General features: G+C 45.6%; 1 protein-coding gene across 1 annotated transcript in view; it reads left to right on the forward strand.

The window, feature by feature from the left end:
• Positions 1–15,478, forward strand: part of CYP20A1 (cytochrome P450 family 20 subfamily A member 1) — a 275,234-nt gene that overhangs the window by 207,330 nt on the left and 52,426 nt on the right. The window contains exon 11 of the mRNA XM_086955289.1: positions 6,836–6,900. Coding sequence (XP_086811415.1) covers positions 6,836–6,900 — 65 coding nt within the window. The remainder of the gene's footprint in view (positions 1–6,835; positions 6,901–15,478) is intronic.

Below are 15,478 nucleotides of genomic sequence, written 5' to 3' on the forward strand. Positions count from 1 at the left end.
GCATGTGTGTGTGTAAATTAAAACTTTCAAAAATGCAATTTGTGCATATTTGAAAGTTTTCGGTAAATTAGCATGAAGTTCAACTTCATGCTAATTTACCCCTTCCAAATTGCGAATTCGCTATTTAAAAATAATCATGCATTGCATTTAAGAATTCTCAAATTGCGATTTCTTAAATGCAATCGCAATTTTAGAAATCGCAACATGGTTGCGATTCCTCAAATTGCGAAATGCATGATGCAATCCAAATTAGTCAATTGCATTCGCAAATGGCCGAAAATTGTGATTCGCACCGTTTGCGAATGCAATTGACTTTGATGCATGTGGGCCTAAATAACCTCTTTGTACATTAGTAATAGCGATTAACAAATAGCGATTTGCCAAAAAAAATTGAAAACGCTATAACTATTGTTTATACATCTAGCCATTTGGTTTCACCAGTAGCTGGAATGTTGTTTATCTCTGACACAGTACAGCAGCATGGACATCTTTTTCTACCACGTTATAGTTTTGATGGCAATGGATCCTGCTATTTGTGATGATTTTCGTAGGTTCAAAATATAACTCGAAATTGGAAAATTGTTTGGGTTCGATAGGAAAAAAAGAATGATCGTACAGTTTAGCTCGACTTGATGACACAGAAGAGTAAGACATTGGCACCATGTGTATACGACGAAGAATCTATGAATTGTTCACATTTGCCACACTCCAATATCTAAAAATAAATTCACATTTTTTTTCTATTATACTTAACTGGTCTCTGCAAACAGATCCCTTTTCTTTTTCCGTAGCTCGAGAACGTTACAAAAATAAGGGGAGGAACCTGCGTGTCTAATTCGTTTTAAGAGCCAGTGACACATAATCAGATGGCTAGCTTGTGCCAAAAATAGTGGATTTCATTCCGCCCTGGACTCGTGACTCGCTTGTGTAGCTGTCATCGTTTGTATGTATTTGTTTCTCTGTTGCTGCCACGAGACGCTGCGTCTCATGATAAGTAATACACACAGCAGAAATGTGCACGGGGGCTCTGTAGTAAAAGGAAGTACAGGAGTCCACTGTAGAAGATAGGTTCCTTTATTGTAAGTTCCTTCTAAGATAATAGATACAGATGTAGATAAGTAGAACAGGAGAAGAACCCCACCAGGAGCTAGCTCTCATCAGCTCAGCCTGAGTAGATCAACTGACACTAAGAGCCAGAGAGTCACCCCAGGCATTCTATGATGTCATCAACATTCCAATAAGCAAAGCACCACAGAGAAGTAGTTTACTACACATCCTCTCTCCTTAGTGAATGAGGAAAGAAAGAAGAAAACACAGACAAAGATACTCCAAGTGTGACATTTGCATAAAAGTACAAAAGTGAAGTACGCAAATAAATAAAGTACAACAAGTACTGCATGAGGTATGATTAGCATGAACAGAAATACTATAATCATAAGTATGAGCAGAAGTAGAACAACATGCTAAATTCTAGATAGAAAGAAACTACTAAATGCTACTATATGCCACATCCCCTTCCCTTAGAGTAAAAACATGGCATGGATGAATAAAGAGCAGAGTAGCAAGGAAAAATGGTCACGCTGCCAACTGGAAACACCAGAGAGAAAACCCCCTGAAAAAAAAAAAACAAAGGCAAGCGTAGACGCAGACCCTTTACAAGCTCCCCTAACAAAACAATCTGACAGAGAAAAATGAAACTTCTCACCCAAAGCCCCATCAACATGAAACCCTTGGCCACGAATCTCAGGCAGGTAGACTTTGACAGAAGCAGAGTGTCAAAAAGAAACGATGTTAAACAATCTCCACCAAAAATAGGGAAGACAGGGTACTAATACTTAAAAATCACAACCTCCCCAAAGAAGGGTACACCACAGGAAAGACAACCTGGAAATAGGGCATTGACTACCCACAAATCAACAACCTCCCCTCAAAAGGGTACACCGCAGGTAGCGAACCTGGGACATGGGGCATGGGCTACACGCACACACCACTACCACAAAAAAAAAACTAAAAGAAATGGGCTTTGACTACCCACAGACACAACCTCCCCTATGTAGGGTACACCGCAGGACAATACCTGGGAACAAAATGGGGCATGGACTACCCACACAGACCACTTCCCCTATGTAGGGTACACCACAGGACAATACCTGGGAACCAAAATGGGGCATGGACTACCCACACAGACCACTAGCACAGAAAACACATAGAAACGGCATTGACTACCCACTCAAGCACACAACTTCCCCTAAGTAGGGTACACCACAGGACTATATTCCTGGGAACAAATGGGGCATGGACTACCACCAAGCATATGACGCAGACTCAAAGAACCCTAAAAAAAAAACATTGGAGCATTGACTACCCACACACAGACCACCCAGAGTACAATTGAGGAAACCAACCCCACAAAAAAAAACAGATGAAAACATCCAACCAGGACATGACCCACACACCACACAGAATCTAAATTAGAGCAAGAGAAGTCTGCAACACACCCCCTCCAAAAAAACTACACTGAATGATGAGCAATGGAGCATTGACTACCGACACACAGACCACCTAGGGTACACTTGAGACAAGTATTGGATAATGACCTTACAGAGTAAGAACAAGAGCAACACATGTTTGCCACACATCACACCACACCACCACAAAATAAGACTAAATTATCAGTCATAAATAAATAAATAACACTTGCTCCGGTGAGCGATCTCTCACCCGAGTTCCAAGAAACAAATAAATAAATAAATAACACATTGCTCCGGTGAGCTATCTCTCACCCGAGGTCTTGAGTGGAAGAAAGTCCTTAACCAGAGAACTGTTCAATTGCGGGAAAGTCAACCTTGTAGAAAGTGCAGACCTGCAGGAAATTGTGAAACGGAGATCATAATGTTCATGCTGCTGGTCTGTGAATGAGCTTGCTCGTGTCCCAACACCGGTAGGCACGGCGGCACAGATGCGTATACACATCATGGTTACAACCGCTACCACGTTAGAAAGGTCAGGAGCCGGCACGCCTCGTGATATTGACAGCAAGAAGATAGAAACCGGAGTGCGCAGCATGTAATCACACCAGGAAGACCACACAGAAACTTGAATCCCCGGATACATCAAACGTCGGAATACTTCAGACTTTGTGTCGCAGGTCAGGCACACTAAAATACCAAGCCTGGAACAGCGCGCAGAATCGGACAAAAATGGCGGCACGCTGTCACGCCTCGGCCGGATGGTTCACGGCAAAGACGTGCTGTGGAAGGCGTCGACAGAACAGTGGAGCAGACGTCACAGAAGACTGCTGGATGCGGCACGAGACAGGTAGGGCAGCGCGTGTCAATGTAGAGGGAAGCTCGTGAGACTTTTAAAATGCGGCGGTTCAACTCCCATAAACTAACTTAAATCGTGAAAGTACAAGAAAACCAGCAAAAATTGCTCCCCACTCACCGCCAGAAATACTGTTCAGTGTTGAGCCAAGTCCCCTCACGATAAGCGCGGATTTGAATGCGCTATATTGACCAATGTTGTGCCGAGTCCTCTCGTTGTGGCGAGTCTTCTCACGATAAGCGCTCGTTTGAATGCGCAATCGATGTCACCATTAACATGCCAAAGTGACAACTTTGAAAACGCTTGGTTCTGCCTCCAACCACTCAAACACAACTCTCACTTGACGCTGGCAAACTGTTCCTTCTGATCAAACTTGCAGACAGTGACAAGTTGCTGAAGCAGGAGAACAAATCCCACGCAGATTGCCAGGAGACATCAAATAAAGATAACGAAAATAAACACATGCCCAGGGTGCAGGCTGTCTAGATGAAACACGACACTGGTGGGGTCAGCTGGGCAATACCTTTCAGTATAAATATGAATTTTTTCCACGATCCTTGATGTCTTGGGTTCTTTCTTTTCCTTTGTAGTTGCTTAATCCCTTGTAAATAACTGCACGCGTAGATAAATCCAGTTCAAAACGTCGCCAAACTGTAGTAAAAGGAAGTACAGGAGTCCACTGTAGAAGATAGGTTCCTTTATTGTAAGTTCCTTCTAAGATAATAGATACAGATGTAGATAAGTAGAACAGGAGAAGAACCCCACCAGGAGTTAGCTCTCATCAGCTCAGCCTGAGTAGATCAACTGACACTAAGAGACAGAGAGTCACCCCAGGCATTCTATGATGTCATCAACATTCCAATAAGCAGAGCACCACAGAGAAGTAGTTTACTACAGGCTCCCTATCGATTGCAGTGGCTGTTTTCTGGCCTCGTGAAGGGTAACCCTGCTCCGCCATCTTGCCAGTCTTTGAAGTTATGGTGCCTGAGATGCGAGGGAGAGTTCGAAGTTCTCCAACCAACACTGAGCATTGTTCACCAAGAAACAGACAATGGTTCCTTTCTCGTGGGGGCCATCTGATGGAAGGATAGTTCAGTTTTGGCAGGGCCTGTAGGCACGTGTGTCTGGAAGAGACTTGACGGAAATCCAGCGGACTAGAATAAAATGTTGCAGGTTGTCTGGCAAACAGCACAGCACAGGCGAGGCTTTTCAAGAAATACTCCCTCCTCCCATTTCTGCACAGTGCCTGACTTGTTAACCTTTATCCAGATAGTAAGATTGCAGGAAAGTGTCTGTACAGCTTTACCATTTTTTTTAGGTCTTGCCTACATATTGGCTATAGCCTTAGCTGTGTGTTGTGAAAAGACCTATGCCTACAGTTCTGCGCCGTCTTATGTTTGCTGCTCTGTATGTAGCACGGCGTCTCGGGTACCATCTTCCACGGTTCTCAAGAGCCTCGCAGACACCCTGCTGGAGGACAAAAAGATTCAGAGACAAGGGCGCATTTCCTCAGCTCTTCTTTTAGAAATTGAGATCTACTCTTGAGTCCAGCTGCATTGTCCTATTGCAAGCAGGATATTAGGGACTGACCCTGATCCTTCAAATCTTCTCCAACTGGTTGAATTCTGAAGAGAAACTGATCATAAACCAGAGGCTCTTTGCCCAGTGATGTCCTAATTTTTGTACAATGCAGGTCCTGCTGTCCGTCTCTGTGCATCCTCCAAGTTAGATGTTGGATAACTCTTCGCAACTTAAGGGTCTGTTTATGGTTTTGGTTTTATGACTGCGTATGCAGTAAGCAAAAGTTACGTACCTTAGCAACTTCATTACGCTGGGTCTGTGGTCTCCTGTTTATTCTAGCATCACACACTGCTGTTTGGACAGGAGCGGGACTCTGAAAACAAGTGATTGATTGGACAGCCTGCCTTCTTCAAAGTTAGAGGCTAAAGCGGAAGAGAAATTGTGATTTCCAATTCATATTGCAGAGGATACTACCAGCCTGTAGAGCAAGAAAAAGGAATAACCGGTAGGTACCAACACACTTTAGCCTGCCATCCCAGGAATGTTAGACGGCCACCTGAACAGATTCACTGCAGAAGGCTGGATGGGTGCCCCCAGATCTCAGTGACTAGGTGGGAGAATAATTCCACCAGGTGCTTTTAAAGCTACAGGCTACTGGAGACTCTCCGTTAATAGACATCAGTGTGCCTGCGTCCCTGTGCCATGCCACAAAACATATCCTAGAAATGTTGCAAATCGGGGTAATATGACTTTAAGGGGAGCAGAGCTGACCGACATCCTCAGAAAAATGAGAACCAGAGAAACATTATGAAGTGGTGAATCTTAAGTGGAGCACATGTGATCCAACGCAGGCTCCTTCGCTTTGCTTCATCCAATGTGGCGTTGACCATGGCCGAGCCTCATTATGAAGCCTGGCACAGTCCAAGTGATGGCGTACACAAACGGTAGAAAGAATAAATATTCAACTGTAGAAGGTCACCAGCAAAATAGGCTATACTGAAATTTCAGTCAAAAACACAATAGAATATTCTAAAATGCAGCGCGTTGTGTGTATTTGTTCCTGCCTGTTGCTTCTGCTTGTCACATAAAGGAGGTGAGTCTTCTAAGATGGAGGATGGTTGTTGGTAACAGAGTTGCCATTGGAGTGATCACGAATAGAGCTTAACAAGCATTCCAGCCTTAGTGGAAGGGACGGAATTTGCATTATGCTCCGTTCAACTCTACAGTAGAAGATGCACCATTTCACCATATAGAATGGTTATTTACCATAACTCTTTCTTTGTTGATAAAGTGATGGCTGGTCCAGCCATAAAAATATCTGCTCCTGTTCTTCCTTTGCTCGTACCTTGTGAGACAGCAGCCATATCTGACTGCTTTACTTTTTTGTTTGAACAAAATACATTAAACAAAACACCCTTTTTATTTTAGAATGTTCTGGCAACTCTGTTCACAGAACAGCACAATCTAGTATTTCACTAGAGAATGGTTCAGCAACTTTCTGTCACTGATGCTGCTTTATTTATGAGAACTGTAGTTTGTAGATCATCTACACAATGATGGAGCAGGCAAAATATTGCACAATTGTGCAATCTGATTCCACACCAGGTTGCACCAGTGATCATGTCGAACTTTCTCCAAGTGATGTTGGCTGCAAGAGTTTAGGTTGACTGGTGGATCCCTCGAGTTGGAGGAGGTAACTTTAAAGGGCCTCGTTGAGGTTGCTTGGCAAGGAGGGCAACCAATAGAGAAAAAGATCAGTCATGTGGTTGTGCTTGGTGTACACGAGGATGGCCTGGGCTGGTGGGGGAGGGGGAGACTTGTTTCTGTGGTTATAACTCCGATGACTGTGAAGCAGCAAAGAACCAGTTGATTGGTGGATAGGATACATGGGATGGAGGGAATGGAAAAGAGTTTGGATGAAATACAGTGAATTGTTTCCAGTTTTCATTAAAGGTCACTTCCTGAGTTTTTTTACTATTTTATTTTGTAGACCCTGGTGCTTTATGCTATTGGTGTGGTGCTTCAGGACAGCGCAGCCTGGCCCTCGGCCTACAGGTAAGCAGCATTTTGGAACGTTAAGGACCACTCTTAGACCTCACTTGGTGTCATGCTTCAGATCATTTGTTTTTCTAGTTATAACTTGATTGTACATAGTGCTTCACAGCACCATTTTTGCTGGTTTTAAACACTGTCAATAATAGGTGTTACTTGTGCCCACTTTTAACAGATCCACTTAAAAAGCATCTGGTATTAGGAACGAAATACTCCCCTTTTTGTACCTTAACAGACAGTATGTGGTAGAGTGCGTAGCTCCATTCTGCATGCAGACATATAGACCCGTGTAGACCCAAGGTTGTAATGACACCCTGGTAGGGCTAAGAGTCGTAGCAAATAGAGGATTTATTGCAGGTTCATGAACAATTATTACTGTTTGCAGCTCTGTATCTTATGATCTGTTTAGTACAAACCTTTATAGAGCACTTCTCCACAGGGGTAGCTAAATGCTTAAGGATTAAAGGTAGTCGTGTTTAAATAGTATTCCACTAAAAGAAGGAAACCATATGAGAGTGGTTTACCCCCGCCAGGGATTCCGTGGCTTTGGTACTATTTATACTGTGGGATAAGGTGTGGTCCGCATTGTTTGACAAACTAACTGCCATGATACTGTTTGACATGGTTATTTTTGGAGTCGCTTTTGAAAGTTCCTGGTTCCAGTGTTAGGCAGGGTCTGACTAGTATTGTCTTGTCTAACTAAAGGGATGTGCTTTAGCGGCTGACTCCTTCTCTCCCGGAATACGTGGTGGCACTGTCTGCCTAAGTCAAATATGAGCACATCAATTTGTATTTACAATGATTAATACCTGCCCCCAAAGCAATTCTTATAGCTTTGGGGGCCTGGCAAAGTATGAATTGTCACACTTTTAAGAGTGTGATGGTTAGTTGTTGTGCTGGCACTGTCATTAGTAGCACTGGCAGGGACAATGGGCGATGCAATCTGTAGTGTCCTCCTCATAAGGACCCTGGCACTTATTTTATTTGACTAATTAGGCACTGATTCACAGGCTTTGCATTATTCCGCCACCTAGTTGTTGGATCCAAAACTCCCCTCTTGTAGTAGTCTCTTTTCTTTCATCTTTTTGTCATTGAAAGCTTTCCAAACGTTGAAAAAGAGAAGAAAGAAAGCAAAGGATCGTCAAAAGGAAAATTGCAGTTCCGAAGGAAAAACATAATCGCAGCAGAAGGAAGGGAGTCTCGTCTAAAGAATTCACTGATTTCAACCAAAAGGCACTGAAGTAAGTGGAACACATGGGCAGCCAACTAGAAAAGGCAGGAAAATGCGTGTGCAGGGCCCCTCCTGCTCTGAGTGAGATTGAGAACACACATTTCTGTTTCTGCATGGAGTTCTACCACAAGTTTTCCCAGGAGACACCCCCCGATGTGTAGTCTCTGCCTACTGTGAGACCACAGCACGGGGGCTGCAAGGCTTGTGCAGAGTTAAAGCCCGAAGTTTTGAGCACAAGGGAGAAGCAAAGACAGGCACACAACGACATGCAGGGGCAGAAGGAACCTCCATCGGTGAGGGATCTTGGGCTGTTGAGCAAGGAGGAGATCATCACCACCAAAGGAGCTGACGGAAAGGTCTCCGATGTCATCAACGTGGAGCAGAAACACAAGTAAAAGCGTGGACAGGTAGCGCAGAAAAATCAAGGAGCGAGCTAGCTGAGAACATCGGACTCTAGAACCCAAAAGACAGTCTTTGCTCTGAAAATCTTGTCCACCGAATTGAAGTCAAGTCTGAAGAATCCCCCTGTGTATCACACCAAGGAAACTGTAGGTCACCAGACTCAGAATAGATTCCGGCATCGTAAGACTATCGACGTTGAGAAAAATCCAAGAAGAGAGCAGCTGAAGCACTGGCAGCCGAGTCTCCAATGCCTAAGAAGAGGCTTAGGACCACACTACAACAAAGAATGCATGCTCAAAATCGAGCGAAAAAAGAGACCACTCAAGGCCAAAATGATCACGATCCTTCAAAAGAAGAAATACTTTGATTACTATCTCTGAGAATTCCGTATCTTTCAAGACCTTCAACAGAGAACATATAGGTGGAGAAAGACATGTGAGGAAATGGAACCTCCAATGACTCCAGAGCTTCAGGAGGAAGAGGAACAAGCAATATTCTATGAAGAAGAGGACCAAGGTCACAAAGTCTGTTCCAGGACGTCGAAGGCTCAGAAGGTATTAAAGAACAATGTCAGGACCTTAAGGCAGATTCCCCTGAAGAGGGAGTAGACACATATCCATTGAGGCCTTCGCCTCCAAGTGACATTCCCATGTGTAACCAAACTGTCAAAGGGCAGCTGACTAGTATGGGGTCCAGTTGGATGAAGAAAAATCGTGGACTGGTTTTCTGCTCAAGACACTCCTCCCTCGCAAGGAAAGAGTCTGAACCTGCCAATGATTCCTAGCATCCTGGACCAGGGGAGAGAAGCCTTTAAAAAGCCAGCAGTATTCAGGTCAGTGACACCCAGGGTCGAAAAGAAATACACACATTCCTTGAAGGAGCATGCACACATTTGGGCCAGTACGGTAGCAGCCTTCATCATTGTGGCTACTACTAGGAACAGATCAAATGTGCCAACTACCTCTGGGCCACCCCCGAGTAAAGAAAGCAAAATAATGGAAATGGAAGGGAGGAATTTATAAAGAGGAGCCGCAACAAAATGGCGCCTTACAAATTCTAATGCTCTGCTTAATATATATGTCCACCAACCTAGGAGGTGATGACAGAACTAAGGAAACACCGGCAAGAGCAGTACGAAAAGAGAGCTAGCTCTCTTGTGGAAGAGGGAAAGAACATTGCAAATACGTGCCTAAAATCAGCACTCCTGACGCCGACACAGCAAGTAGACAGCAGTTGGCAGGGAAAAACGTGAGGAGGCATGCCTGGCTAGAAGTTTCAGGCTTCAAAAATGAAGCTCAATCCAACATCATCTACACCACTTTTAATGGGGAACATCTGTTTGAAAGTGAAGTGGATGATACAATTGGATGATACATTTAAAAAAGGATAACAACACTGCAAAATCAATGGGAGCCCTACAGTTTAGAGGACAGCAGAGAAGTGGAGTGACCCCCACAAGAAGGCTAATGCGTAGAAGGGGTTTCCAAGCCACCACAACACACCAGGTCTTCCAACACACATATTACGCACAGACACTGAAGCAACAATGGCAATTTCAAATGCCACAGAGTTAGTCTTTTCGCAGATGAGTGAAAGGCAGGGGGCAGACGCCCAGAGGTGAGGCAACAGCAAGCATAGGACTTACAAAGCCATTGCATCCATCCACACACAACACCTGTGGTGGGGAAGAATAGGAGCGTTACTTAAATCCAGTACTTGTAAAGTGCGAACAGCTACCCGAAGGCATCCCGGCGCTGGGGGCCGTCGGTAAGTTCCTTGGAGTTGTTAGAGCTGTCATTGTTGCAGGAGGCTAGGGTGGTCGTCTTGGTGTTTTTCAGGAGGTGTGGGTAGCGGTTGGGAGCAGCCTTGAAGTGTATTCGGTCCTCGAAGGTCTTACCCGTGCGCCATCTCCTTTCAAGTCTGCCTGCCGTTGCATTTCTGGGTATTTAGTTCTTCTGTGAACCAGTAGGGGTGTCATATTAATTTCTTGGGGTTGATAGGTTTCCTTGAGGCGACTTCGTTAGCCCTTTCTAGTGTCCTAGGTGGTCGTGGATAGGTGGGTGTTGACGACGTTGGTCCAGTGTTGTTCTGATACCTTGAATCAGCTGCGCTGTATTTCGCTGGCAGTGGGGTGTTGAGGGGTTCCGAGACGATGAAATAGAGGCAGTGGTGGTCAGTCCAGGTGATATCTTTAGTGTGGGTGCATTTTACTCCATTCCTGGCTGCGAGGATAGGGTTGAGCATATGTCCTGCGATGTGGGTGGGGTCGGTGACCAGTTGCTTGAGTCAAAGGTTGCCCATACTTTCTAGGAGGTCAGCCGTGTTGGTGTTGTCTGTGTTCTCAGGGTGAAAGATGAGGTCTCCTAGGAAGATGTTCAGATTCAAGTCAATGGCAATAGGAGCAATGAAGTTGGGGATGACGTTGCAGAAGGGAGGGTGGGATCCCTGAGGTCTGTAGTCAAGGGTGCCTTGGATTGTGTTTTTGCTATTAGTTTGGAGATGGAAGTTGAGGTGCTCCATGAAGGAGCTGCTATCGTCGGTGGTGGTTGCTCATTTGAGGGTCTCTTTGTAGATTATAGCTATGCTTCCAATGCTTCTATTGGAGCGGTCTAAGTGCGTTGTCTTGTATCCGGCCGTGGTGGCTGTGCTGATGCGTGGTTCAGCCAGGTCTCTGTGATGAATCAGCAAATTATGTCACACACTCAAAGACTGAACTCAGGCCAATTTGATTTGTCTAAAAATATTATTTAGTTATATTTATTTTCTAGAACCAAGCAAGCCTGGTACAGGTAAGTGTAAATGGTAATTCTCAAAGCAGGTTGAACAATACAAGCAAGCTGAATGAAAATGACTTTTACAGGTTTGTACATTCCTCCAATACAGTGGAAAATCCTATTAGATTACTTTGGATTGCTTTACAGGTTAATTTCTGGATTACTTTTTCTACTCCGTGTGATATACCTAGATATCACACTGGGACATTTCCTAGAGAAAAGGTAAGTAAGCAGTTTTTAGTTATTTTCCGCTTTTCAAAGATCCATACAAAACCAACTCCACACTTAGAACAATTTTTAGGAAAAACAGTCAATGTATTCCTATGAAAAAAAAATAAGTTAACAGTTTGCAGATAAGTATAAGTTTGAGGTAGTTGGTAGTCGGGGGTTAGAACCAGGGTTCCTCCAGGGTCAAGGAGGCCCTCTCAAAGCACCCTTAGCGGCACTCGGGCGGCCGGGTGCAGAGTGCTGAGATCCAATGTTATCCAATAAGGGATAGGGGGCCTCCGGTTGGTGGCTGCTCACGATCAAGCCACAAGGTTGTGAGAGCAAAGCTGAAAAAACCAAATGTGCAGAGGGTCAAGGGGGAATAATTTATCGACCTGTCAACTCATGCCCCTATAGTCAAAGTAAATACATAGAAAGAGAAGACCAGGTCTAAGGTGGTGTGCTGCCCTGAATGGTGAACGAGGATCACACGGGTGCATGTGTGGAAGAGTGTGTTGAGTCACACTGGGCTAAGAAATTCCCATCAGACCACCCTTATGGCGGCATTTCATCATATGGGGATAGGCGATCGCTCCATGCACCGCCCATATCTTCACGTGACGGTGCGAAAGTGGAGAGCGGCGCGCTGAGCCACAGTTATGCTCACAGAAAAAGAAAATTACAAGATGAGTGCAGTGCTCTAGAAAAAGTGCTTACTAAAATTGACTACCTAGACTGAGGGGAGTACCTATAGAGATTAGTGTAGGTGTCAAGATTAAAAACACGCCTAGTAGTAGATGAGTGAGACTACATTATGGCGCTGTGCAGGATGGTCAACTAGTTTCAGCTTGATGGAGTATTACTCCAGCTTTCGTCAGGACCTAATAGATGATAGGCTACTGCAACAGAGTGTGTTAGGTGTACAAATACAGAAAAAAATTAATAGAATACGTGCAAAGAATACCATGTACCCAATTACACACATGAAACCACATAACCCCACAGACACCATCAAAACAAAACACACCTGCGGGAACAATTTGCGTTCCGCATAATACATAAGCATACTAGGGACACAGATGGTCGCCCGTGGCATTGATATCATCCTATTTTGTCCTTTGTCTCTCCCAGGGTCAGTTACCTACCTTAAGCAATTAGTGTTGGTTTAGGGACGGGGTTGGTTCATGGCAGGGCAGATGGTAGTCTACCACACGTCCTATTGGGTTGTATGTGTATAACATTTGGGCTGGACACATAAGAATTGTGGACTAATTGTGTCCTTTTTTCTACATATCAGAGCGGGGCCTCAATTCCCCGAGCGGTTGCCGGGCGAGGTGAGGCTTTCACCCACACAAAGCTGGGTGAGTATCACTAGGAGGAAATGCCTCTATGTGATGAAGCTAGTATGCTTATGTATTATGCGGAACGCAAATTGTTCCCGCAGGTGTGTTTTGTTTTGATGGTGTCTGTGGGGTTATGTGGTTTCATGTGTGTAATTGGGTACATGGTATTCTTTGTGTTTTTTTGACAGGAAGAAGATCTCCTTTCTGTCTCCTTTGGACATTGAGGTTCCATGTTCTGGGGAGATATATGACTTCCTTCAGTACACTGCACGTATTCTATTAATTTTTTTCTGTATTTGTACACCTAACACACTCTGTTGTAGTAGCCTATCATCTATTAGGTCCTGACGAAAGCTGGAGTAATACTCCATCAAGCTGAAACTAGTTGACCATCCTGCACAGCGCCATAATGTAGTCTCACTCATCTACTACTAGGCGTGTTTTTAATCTTGACACCTACACTAATCTCTATAGGTACTCCCCTCAGTCTAGGTAGTCAATTTTAGTAAGCAATTTTTCTAGAGCACTGCACTCATCTTGTAATTTTCTTTTTCTGTGAGCATAACTGTGGCTCAGCGCGCCGCTCTCCTCTTTCGCACCGTCACGTGAAGATATGGGCGGTGCATGGAGCGATCGCCTATCCCCATATGATGAAATGCCGCCATAAGGGTGGTCTGATGGGAATTTCTTAGCCCAGTGTGACTCAACACACTCTTCCACACATGCACCCGTGTGATCCTCGTTCACCATTCAGGGCAGCACACCACCTTAGACTTGGTCTTCTCTTTTTATGTAATTACTTTGTGAGAGCAAAGCTCCTGGGGTTTAGGTCAGGGAAAAGGGGATCCGTTTTAGCACCCAAGGTACACCTGCAGCAGCGTAGGGGCAGCTGGGTGCAGGGTGCTGGATGTGCTGGTTTGGTGTAGGGTGCCGGGTGCGCTGGTTTGGTGTAGGGTAGCCTGTTGTTTTCAATGGAGATTCTCCGGTTTCAACAAAGACTGCAGGCTCAGGGACGGAGTTCTTCTGGAGGTGACCACCGGTTGGAGAGAGAAGTTGGGATGCGGGATGCCTGGGGACGCTGGGACACCGTTGGTTGGGCCACCCAAGGCCTTGGGACTTAGGGTGCAGGGGTGTCTTTAGGTGTTTGGTTTTCATTACCAGCTCTGGTTGCAGTTGGGTAATCCTCCAGAAAGAGGCTGCAGGCCTTGCTGGGAGATTCGAATTAGGTCAGAGATCTCCAGATCTCATGTCAGGATTGCTGGGGAGACCTCCGCGTGGTGTTGGGCCACTTTGGCCGTCTGCATTGGGTGCTGAGTGGTGCAGACTCACAGATTTGGTCAGAGCCAAAGTCTGTGGGTGAGCAAATCCGGTGCTCAAGGGAGACAGAGTCTTTTCTGTGGAAGGCAAGGCAGGTCCTTGGGGTTCTTGAGGTTGCTGGCTGCAGAACATACCAGGATTTCGCTTCTGCGGGTTCAAGGTGGGGACAGGCCGGTAGGGCTGGGGCCAAGTCAGTGGCCGTCCTCCTCTTTTTAGCTTTAGCACAGCTTCTCCCTTCCCTCCTCTGCTTTTCTTCTTAGTCTGTTCTTGTCTGGTGAGGCAAGGTTCAGGGAGGCCCCTAAATACTGGATTTAGGAGTGTTACAGGTATGTAAAGGTTGGGACCAATAGGTCCCTTCCTTGGGGTATGAGAGGGGCATATGCCTCACTCTGGTTCATTGAGTCCCGCATCTGCAGGATGGTGGGGACTGAGAGCTGTGCTTCACCTCGCCTCCCCCATCTGAGGAGTGTGGTTGGCAAAGGCGGGCACATTCTCCCGCCCAAAGTGGGGGTCAGAACCAGTGTGGGCCAGTTCCTAGAAGCAGCAAAGGGCCTGGGAAGCTCACAAAGGCGACAAGCCTTTGAACCTTGCGATTCGTGGACCCTGCCAATCCTGGGGGAGCAGGCTTGGCACCTCTTCCCAGGATATGCATTGTTTCAGACCCCCGAGAAGAGCAGGTTCTCCACCCAGGTGTCCAGAAACATGTCTGGTGGTGGCAACTAGCGAGCAACCACTCAGCCTGGACACTCCTGTTAGCTTGTTTTTCTGGGGGCATCTCTAAGATGTCCTCTGTGTGCATTCTTCATTAAATCACACACTGGCATCAGTGTGGGGTTAATGTGCAGATAAGTTTGATACTAGAGGGGTGGCTGACCTACGCCAGGGCAGTGGGCTGTAGGCATAGCACACAGGGATGTGTGCCATGTCGACTCTTCACTTTGTTCGGCACCAAAACATGTAGTCTGCAAAAAAAGGTGTGTGTGTGTATATGTTTGTGTATATATATTTATTATGTATATTAGAGACCTTCTCTGGCCACAGTTCCCTGGGTACCATTTACCAGGGACTGACCTGCGGCCAAAGAGTGCCAATTGGGTTTTGTTTTCAGCGCAGTTTTAGGGAAAGAACGTAGGTCCTGGCTGCCTGGTTGGCAGGAACACAGGGCACACTCAGTCAAAGCACATCAGCAGTTTAGCAAAATGTGGGGGCAACCATGCGAAAAGAGGGCACTTTCTTACAGCCTGCCTCCCAGGGGCTGATGGGAACCGTGGTTCCATAACAGAGATGGTGGTCTGGCTCCTGAGTGG

The sequence above is a fragment of the Lissotriton vulgaris genome, chromosome 2_1 (assembly GCF_964263255.1).
Source record: "Lissotriton vulgaris chromosome 2_1, aLisVul1.2, whole genome shotgun sequence".
NCBI lineage: Eukaryota > Metazoa > Chordata > Amphibia > Caudata > Salamandridae > Lissotriton > Lissotriton vulgaris.